The sequence below is a fragment of the Eschrichtius robustus genome, chromosome 13 (genome assembly GCF_028021215.1).
Source record: "Eschrichtius robustus isolate mEscRob2 chromosome 13, mEscRob2.pri, whole genome shotgun sequence".
In the NCBI taxonomy this organism is placed as follows: domain Eukaryota; kingdom Metazoa; phylum Chordata; class Mammalia; order Artiodactyla; family Eschrichtiidae; genus Eschrichtius; species Eschrichtius robustus.
This window is the reverse complement of record NC_090836.1, coordinates 42,217,820-42,227,151: the sequence shown is the minus strand read 5'-3', so window position 1 is coordinate 42,227,151 and position 9,332 is coordinate 42,217,820. Positions and strand designations below refer to the sequence as shown.

General features: G+C 55.3%; 1 protein-coding gene across 1 annotated transcript in view; it reads left to right on the top strand.

The window, feature by feature from the left end:
- Positions 1–9,332, top strand: part of FAIM2 (Fas apoptotic inhibitory molecule 2) — a 33,699-nt gene that overhangs the window by 631 nt on the left and 23,736 nt on the right. The window contains exons 2-5 of the mRNA XM_068561100.1: positions 2,902–3,097; positions 5,787–5,890; positions 6,309–6,373; positions 6,836–6,889. Coding sequence (XP_068417201.1) covers positions 2,902–3,097; positions 5,787–5,890; positions 6,309–6,373; positions 6,836–6,889 — 419 coding nt within the window. The remainder of the gene's footprint in view (positions 1–2,901; positions 3,098–5,786; positions 5,891–6,308; positions 6,374–6,835; positions 6,890–9,332) is intronic.

Genomic DNA, 9,332 nt, shown 5'->3' with positions numbered 1-9,332 from the left:
TCTGTCCAATCCCAACCCCACCCATATTATACTCATTTTTACACCCTCCACAGAACACCCCCCACCCAACTCCCTGTCATTATTCCATATCTGGATACAGCCCCTGTGGTTGGGGGGTTACTATGGCAACCCTGCTTCAGGATGTTCTAATTTTTGTTTTGGCTTTGGCCAGACCTAGGACTGAATGGGACCGGATAAAACATCTTCTCTTTTTGTTCCTGTTTTAGGCCTGAAGTGTAGGGGAGGGGCTGGGGCAGAGACTTGGCTGGCCTAGTAGGGTTATGTAACATCAATAGCCTGTGGAATTATACAACTGCCAGGGCCTGGGGCAAAGAAGGAGGGTCCTCTGGCCCTCTGCTTGGGGGTGCTAAGGATTGGGCAGAGAAAACAGAAGAAGGGCCTCCCCTCCACTCCCCCTTCTTTTCTCAGAGATGAGCCTCAGAGCCAATGGCATCTTTCCTGGGCTCTCAGACACTCCTTTCACTGTTTTTTAAGCTCATCAGGCCTCAGAATGATGTCATTGGGTGATACCACCTCGTGCCATTTGGACAGACTTCACTTGGTAATGCCGGATGTTGGGGGGCCAGGGCCTAGGGTCAGCAGGGTGGTTGTTGGTGAGGAGGACCAGTCTGGACTGGGCTGAAGTCAGAGGTGATAATCCTTTTCCCAGGCACAAGCCCTGGGTCTGGGCTCAGAGAACCTTGGTTCCAGTGGGCTGAAATGGATTCTCCTGGACATGACCCTTCTGATCTGGGTGATGAAGGGGGTTGGGGAGTAGGAGGGATGAGCCCTGGCCCTACTCCCACAGGCCTGGGTTCTGAGGCCCTTCCCTAAGGACGCAGGGGTGGGGTTCACCATGGTGAAAATGAAGAGCTCCCCGCTCTGTGGATTCTCTCCCTCCATTTCCCACCTCCACCTCCACCAGTCACTTTGCTGACGCTGCTTCCTGTCTTGAGGTGAATGTATTGCCCCTGCCTCCTCTGCCCCTCACCCCCAGCTTGCTCCCAGGCTTTCTGATGATGGAAAAGACCCCTCCAGTTCAGTCATCCTCAGGGCTGGATGGAAGCAGGAACCTTCTGGTGCTCTTCCATCTCTGGGCTGCCTCAGCTAAACGCTGCCCGCAAAGAAGGAACTTTGCAGCCTTCCTCAGTGGCCCTGCAGGTTTAACTCATTCTTTTTGGAACCAGACCTAAATCCCGTTTGTTTTCTGAGGTTCAGTCCTTTTGGTGACGTTTCAGTTTTCATACCATCCCCGCCTCCCCAATCTTCCCTTCCCTGGCGGCATCATTCGGGCCCTCCCAGCCCCTATCTTCTCACCAAAGCTAAACTTGCACATTGTGGAACCGGGACCATATCTGAGTGTAAACAGACTTGAATTTTCAACCTGCCATGGGTTATTTCCCACTGGGCCTCAGTTTCCTCATCTGTAAGATGAAGGAAGGAGCTGAATGAGGAGGTGCTTTCCCTTCCATCAGTGACAGTCTGATTCTCTTCTGGTTTGAGGGAGAGGCTGAGGTTCCAATAGCATGAGGCCAAAATGGACTCTTAGCCAGGAGCCTCTTGCCCCTCCGCTCCCCTGCAGCCCCCATTCCTCTTCCTCTTTTTTTTTTTTTTTTTGTCTGCGCCGCCCACAGCATGCGGGATCTTAGTTCCCTGACCAGGGATTGAACCCGTGCCCCCTGCAGTAGAAGCATGGAGTCTTCACCACTGGACTGCCAGGGAAGTCCCCCTCTTCCTCTTTTTTCCCTCTCCTCTCCCCTTTCTGTTTCCCTGCTCTCCCATCCCCACCCTCCTTGGTTATCTGCAGCCCAGCAGAAGGAGGCCAGTCCCAGTGGACGGTGCCTGGGCTCTGCAGCCCGGTGGGCCATGTGTGGCTCTGAGTCATTCTTCCTCTCTGATCCTCAGTTCCTTCATTTAAAAACAGGGATCAAAATACAACGAGCAAGGTAGCAGGGAGATTCAATGAGAGGACCTTCCATTCAGTAATACTTTTAAGGGCCTACTACGCTGTGCCAGGCCCTTCCCTGGACCCCAGGGAAAAGGTGGAACCATATGGCGCCAGTCCCTGCCCTGGGGACAGTGACCACCAATGGTGGGCTCTCCTAAGAATTTTCTCCTTCCTCAGTTCTTATCCAAGCTCCAGTGTGTGCCCCTGGCCAGCCCTGACCCCCCTGGAGCTCAGTTCTCCCATCTGTGAAATAGGGAGATTCTTTTTTTTCCAGATTTATTGGGGTATAATTGACAAATAGAAATTGTATATATCTAAGGTGTGTGATATTTTGATATACATATAACTTGCGGAATGATGACCACAATCAAGCTAGTTAACACAGCCATCACTTCACACAGTTACCTTATGTGTGTGTGTGTGTGTGTGGCAAGAACACTTATGATCTACCCTCTCAGCAAATTTCAAGTACACAATACAGTATTGTTAACTATAGTCACCAGGCTGTAATTAGATCTCCAGAACTTTTTCATCGTGCATAACTGAAACCTTGTGCCCTTTGACCAGTATCTCCCCATTCCCCCCACCCCCCAGACCCTGGCAACCACCATTCTACTCTGTGCTTCTACGAGTTCGACAATTTTAGATTCCACATACAAGTGAGATCCTGCAGTTTTTGTCTTTCTGTGTCTGGCTTATTTCACTTAGCGTGATGTCCTCCAGGTTCATCCATGTTGTTGCAAATGACAGGCATTCCTTCTTTTTTAAGGCTGAATAATATTCCATTGTATATATACCCCACATAAAATAGGGAGTTTCTTGTCTGCACCACCGCCGTTCCTAGTGCAGGTGAGAAAGTACCCATGGAAGTTCCAGAAATTGAGGGGCTGGGGAAGAGGACTTAGAAGGTGCCCTCTCCCCGGTGACTGTCTCTCTCTGCCTCTACTCCACAGCTCTCTGTGGCTAACAAGGCCCCCGGGACAGAGGGGCAGCAGCAGGCGAATGGTGAGAAGAAGGAGGCCCCAGCAGTGCCTTCGGCCCCACCCTCCTACGAGGAGGCCACCTCTGGGGAGGGGCTGAAGGCAGGAGTCTTCCCGCCAGCCCCCTCGGCTGTGCCTCTCCACCCCAGCTGGGCCTATGTGGACCCTAGTAAGTCTCTCAGCTCCTGGAGGCTGGAGCATCAGGGGGAGTGGTGGGCCCAGATGGAAAACCTGCGTAGGAAGAAGTTGCCCAGAAATAGACACACTGTGTGGTTGTTGTATGAGGCTCTGATGTCAAAGGCTTGGGATTTGGAGGACTGTTCTGAGGGTAGGGCAAGGAGAGCTCCATGAAGAAGGAGTGATACAGTTTCTGCAGTCATAGTTCTCTTGGATGGAGAAGAGGGGCTTTTTCAAGTCACCAAGCTAGGGCAAAAAGAGGGGGCAGATGGGGGAGAAAAACCAGGGGCTGGTCTAGAAGAAAGGGATGCAGAGAGGGAGTGAGAGAGGTCAGAGTGGACACAGGAAGGAGTAGTACAAGGCTACAGCTAACTGTGGCCTCAGCTGGGGCTGGCTCCCTGGGATCGTGGGTACAGTTTGCTGACATGCTGCCTGATCTGAAACCTGTCCCCCTGGAGGCCCCAGGGTTGTTTAGGGCGGGGGCCTGAGGATCCACTTCACCCATCACTCTCCTTGTCTCTCTACCCTCCCCCAGGCCTTAACTGGGGGCGGGAGAGCACGATGTGGGGAAGGTGTGTGGATGCCAGCCTTAGCGTCCCTCACGGCCAGGCACAGTTCCTAGGCCGACCCGCCGTGGCTTACACCAGCTCCTTGCAGACTAAGAATCGCGGCCGGTGGGGGCCCCTCTGTTGGGTGTGGCAGCCTGTGGGAGCTTTGCCTCAGGGCTGGGAACGTACAGCTCCCGCAAGCTACAGGGAAGTCTTCCTCAGCCCCTTCGGCCTCCCTCAGCAGCCCCTCGACCCCCTCCCCCACCTTGTCACCCCACCCCCACCCCCAGCAGAATTCTAGAAGGCATCCTGGGGACAATGCCTCAGACAGTCTCTACTCACAAGGAGCGGCCACCATGGTCCACACCTCCCACCACAAAGCCCCTCGGCCCAAACCCAAGCAGACCCACCCCACCGTGACCTACTGGAGGGCCTTTGAAGGTCTGGTGTTCATGGGAGCCCTTCCTCCTGCCCCTGACACCCACAGGACTGCTTTTTCTCTCCTTTTCTCCCCCTCTGTGGCCTGGCCATTTGGGCTTTGGTGGGGGACGTGGACAGAATGTGAAGGAGTGAAGGATAAGAGGTTTAGGGTCTCCAAGCCCCAGGTTGGCAGTGGGTCCACCTCCCTCCCCCTTCCTCATTTCCCATATCCTGGTTGCCAGGACTGGCTGCCTTAAGGAATGTTTTCCAATGAACTGTCAGGGCAGAGGAAAGCAGCTCATTTCAGTCAGCATGTAACAAACATTTACTAAGCGTGCACCAGGCACCATGTCTGGCACTGAGCTAATTTCTGGGGATGCATTGATTTGCAAGCCCTTCCCTCACAGAGCTGACAGTGTAGACAAGTAAATGGATGATTACCACATGGTGAAAGGCAGTGATGGAGGCCTTGGCAGTTCAGCTAACCCGCCTGACAGTCAGGGAAGACTTCCTGGAGGAAGGGGTATCCATGAGGGTAGTCCTGAAGGATGGCATGTATTAGCTTGGTGAAGAGGTGGGAAAATGAGTGTCCAAGGCTGAAAGAAAGAATGTGCAGGGGCCCAGAAGCAAGAGAGCACATTACTGAAAAAAATATAGTCAGGCTGGAGGAAAGTAGAAGGGAGTAGTGTGCAGTGGGGCTGGAGGGCTCGTGGGAGGCTAAGTAGGCTTTGTTAAGGAACTTGAACTTGAGTAAAAGGCAGTGAGGAGCCATCAAAGAGTTTGAAGCAGGACAGTGCCGAGGTCAGATTTGAAAGACCAAGACAGGCTATTGCTGTGGAGGGGAAGGTCATGGAGAACTGGCAGGGATGGTGGAGAGCAGAGTGGACACATCTGAGGCCTTAGGAATGACCCAGACGAGGGATGAAAGAGAGAGGGTGGTGTCGTCAGCATCAGGCACAGAGCTTTCACTTTTATCTCGTTTCATCCCCATGAGGTGGGTATCACCAACCCATATCACAGAAGAGACAAAGAAGGCTGGTGACTTGCTCAAGGTCACACAGCTAGTCAGTCTTGGGGAGGGATCCACGTGTTTGCTTACAGAGCCCATGCCCTTCCGAAAGCCTGAGTTCTGGGACCAGGCCCCCAAACTTCACCCACACCCACACGCCACTTCTTGCCCTTGTCCTGGCTCTATTTCCCCTCCAGCCTCCCCACATCTCTGGTTCCCAGCTGGAACACCAGCAGGTCCACCCCACCAACGAGTCCCCAGTTCCCACCCCAGGGGCCTCAGAACAAGCCGGGGTAGGACCCTTGACTCTGGGATGTGTGAGGTAGCCCCGGGGGAGTGGCTGTCCTTCTCTGATTCTCAGCCACAAGGGAGCCAGAATGTCCAGGAAGGGGGATGGGGGGCACAAGGGGGAAGGGCCACATTTGTATGGCAGAGCTTGGGCCCCAGGGAGCCCGCGCTTGGGTTGGGAAGGGGAGATGACAGTTCCTTCTCAGACTCGGAACAGGAAAGGTGAGGGGCAACCTGGGAGAGATCTGGGATCTCTGTGGGATGGGATGGGGTTGGGCAGGAGGAGGTTTGAGAATGGGGCTGGAGAGAAGGGCTTTGCCTGGTCCAGAAAACCAGTCTGACGAAAGGTAGCTCTGAGCCGTTGGGGGTGGTGTTTATGTGTGTGGGAGCGCTCATGGCCCTCCCTGCCCACCCAGGCAGCAGCTCTAGCTATGAGAGTGGTTTCCCCACTGGAGACCATGAGCTCTTCACCACCTTCAGTTGGGACGACCAGAACGTTCGCAGAGTCTTCATCAGAAAGGTAACTGCCTCCCCCAACTCTCCCAGACTGGGAAGCTGGGTGGGGGGAGCCTCTCGAGAAGCTGCTGGCCCAGTCTCCTGCCCAGAGGCCATCCCTCTCCCCATCCTTGTGATCCCAGCTGACGGCACCTACTGGGAAGTTGGGGTGCCCACTGCCCCCTGCTGCGGCTGAACACGTGGTCTCTTCTCTCCAGATCCCATGGGTGTGGGCTCTGGAGCGTCTTTGCTGTCCTTTCGCCTTGTCCTGGATTCATTCCGATGCCCCCTAAGAAGGAGGGTGGAAGGCCCAGGATGCGGCTCTGGAGGGTAGATCGAGTTGCCAGGAAGTTGGGGTCTCCCTGAGCCTTGCTGGGGGCTTGAGCCTCCCTGGCCTCCAACAGGGCCCCCCAAGCTGAGCGGAACCCCCCTCTCACCCCCAGGTCTATACCATTCTGCTGATCCAGCTGCTGGTGACCTTGGGTGTCGTGGCTCTCTTTACCTTCTGGTGAGTTGGCTGTGTGGACCAGGACGTTCCACGGGTGGTGGCGCCAGGTCTTGGCCTGGGGAGGAGGGTCCAGAGTCAGACTGTTCTTAGAACCGTCTGCCTGAAGATGTTGGTGCAGGGCAGCGGCCCACCTCATACTGGGAAGAACCTTGGACCGCGCACAGGGAGGGGTTCTCTGTCCAGCAGGGGGTGGCCCCGTGCTTTCTGGGCCTGCAGGTGTCTGTGAAGCAGTCGTTCCTCTCAGATGCAGCAGCCCTACACCTGGGCGCATCCAGGTCTCAGCCGGAGACTGGGAGACTGTGGCTGGAGCTCCCTCCCCCACCAGGGGTGTGGTCTCTCCTTTCTTCCTCTCAAGTCCTGTGAACTGGCAGGCGGGGCGGGGCGGGGGGGCAGGTACAGATGTTGAACCAGAAGTGGAGACAGAGGGTAAATTCTGATTCTCTCTCCCTCCCTTCTCTGCAGTGACCCCGTTAAGGACTATGTCCAGGCCAACCCAGGCTGGTACTGGGCATCCTAGTAAGTATACCCAGGCCCCTTCCCAGAACACCCTCCGCAGCCAAGGTGGGAAATCTCCGCTGACAGAATCCCAGCCCATGACCTCTCCCCATCCCATAGGAACTGCCTCACAAGAGCATGGCCAGAAGGGGCCTTCTGGGGTGTTTAGAGCTGAGGGGGAGGGGAGGAGACGGGCGTTGGTTCTGGTGCCTGCACAAGGACGGAAGGGTGGAACTGGCTAGGGAGACCCAGACCTTGGCCTGGAGGAGAAGGGGGGCTGGGACACCTTGGCCCACACTAATGATAATGTTGCTACTCAATATTAACATAGTTGTTATTAATGCTTGTGAATTATTTATCATAAGAGCTACCACTTATAAAGTGCCTAATAAGAGCTGGGCATTGTTCTATGTGCTTGATGTGCAGTGTTCCATTCACTCCTCAGAAAACTAATCCAGTGTTGCATTCACTCCTCAGAAAACTAAGCCTCAGAGAGGTTGAGTAATTTGCCCAAGGTCACACAGGTAGGCAGTGGTAGAGCTGGGATTCAAACCCAAGATTCAGGTTGAGGCTTGTACTCTTAATCCCTCTGCTTGACCTCTGCTTCCCCTCGAGCAGTTGGCTCTTGCTTGTTCTATACTCTTTAAGGAACGTAGCAGGTAACTTGAGAGGTTATTCTGACCCTCCTATGTGGGCAATTAAGGAGTCATTCTGGATACTTCCAGGCCGGACCACCCTGTTCAAAGCAGAACTACTGTCAGCAAAGTCTCCTTCAGCACCCACTGTGAGCCCAGGCCAGAACTGGAGCTGTTGGGGAGGAGGCCTCTGCAGGGGAAGGGAGTGGGCATACAAGGCAGCCTGTGAAAGAGCAGCGTTCAGAGGAGGGGGAGCCCTCAGTCCATGTCGGCGGGTGCGCCTCAAAGGGTGAGCCAAGAGGCCTGGGGACCGGGGTGACTTAAGCAAAAGCATGGGAGTGGGAGCACACGTGGCACATTGGGTAAATTAGGGACCGGGCTGGCGGAGCACAGCAAGCCTCCATGAGGGGAATCGGGACATCCCAGGGAGCCGCGAGACCTTCTGGGGTGGAGGCTCTGAATGCCCACCCAAGCAGCTTGCGCACTACAGCTGTCCCAGGCCTGTTCCTGGATGGGGATCTGGTGGGAACGTAGGCTCAGCCCAGAGCCTCCTGGACCACCCGAGCCCAGAACAGTCCCAGAGTGGGTCTCCAGTTAACAGAAGCCAGCCAAAGGCTGACAGGAAGGAGGCATCCTGGCCCCTGGGGCTCCCCAGGGGAGCGGAGCGGTGGAGGAGAAGCTCAGCCAAGTTGGGGGTCCCAGGGGAGGAGACATTCACACCCAGAGCCTTTCTTAGGGTGCAGGACAGAGGGCCTGTCTGCAGACCAGGCAGGGAGGCGGGCGTCTTGGGGGACGGGGGGCACTGTGGGGGAAAGCTAATGAGGCCCCAGGGACTGCCACCCCGGCCAGCCCCCGTGGCGGGTTGGCATGGCTCCCGGCACGTCAGCACCGCCTGGCAGCCTCTGCGCCCTGCCACCTCGGGAATGCGGTCCCCAGGCCCCTCATCAGGCCTCCTGCGGGAGGGTCTTTGGAACTCTGTGTCCTAAGCAGATGGTGGCAGGGGGACAGTCCAAGAATAAGCAGGCTCTAGAATTGAGGGCAGAGTCCACCCCACTGAGGGTGGTGTGAGAATTTGACCTCTGAGTGGTGAGAGGTCCTTCCTCCTCAACATCTCCAGGCAGAAAACAGATGCTGTCCCAGACTCAGGGGTGGATGGGTGTGGAGAGAAGTCGGAAGTGTGCTTTCCATGGAGTGTCGCAAAGCCCTAAAGGTGCTTGGGAATTCACCACCAAGATGCTGCCCTGTTCTCTAGAAAGCCAGCCTGTTGCTCTGCCCCACCCTGCCCCCTCCCCACGTCACTATCCAGTCCTGAGTCTGCCTCTGGGTCTGAGACCTAGCAGGTCTGACACCTAGTGGGTCTCACGTCCTCCAAATACCAAGCCCTTAATAGCAGTAAGAATAAAACAGGTCTTTTTCTATGTATGAAGCACTGTGCCACGTGATTTGCAGATATTCTTCATTTGATCCTTAACAACAACCCTACGAGGCAGATACTGTTTTTATCCCCATTTTATACGTGAGAAAATTGAGGCTCAGAGAGAAGATGTTGCTTCCTAAGCAGCAGAGCCAGGATTGAACCCTGTCTTTCTGATTGAGAAGCTCGTGCACTTCCCCTCCATGCTCTGCTGCCTCCCCACAGCCTGGGACTGGTCCTGGAGCATCATAAGTTGGGGGAGGACACTGGGTTTGGACCCTGGCCTCCACCTAAGCCTCGTGCTTCGGTCTTGACATTCTGTAAACAGACCATGGCTCTAGCTCAGGCCCTGGGGCCCAGGCTCTGACAAGCAAGTCTGTCTTTCACTTCTTCTGTGACTTATTCTTCGCTCCCT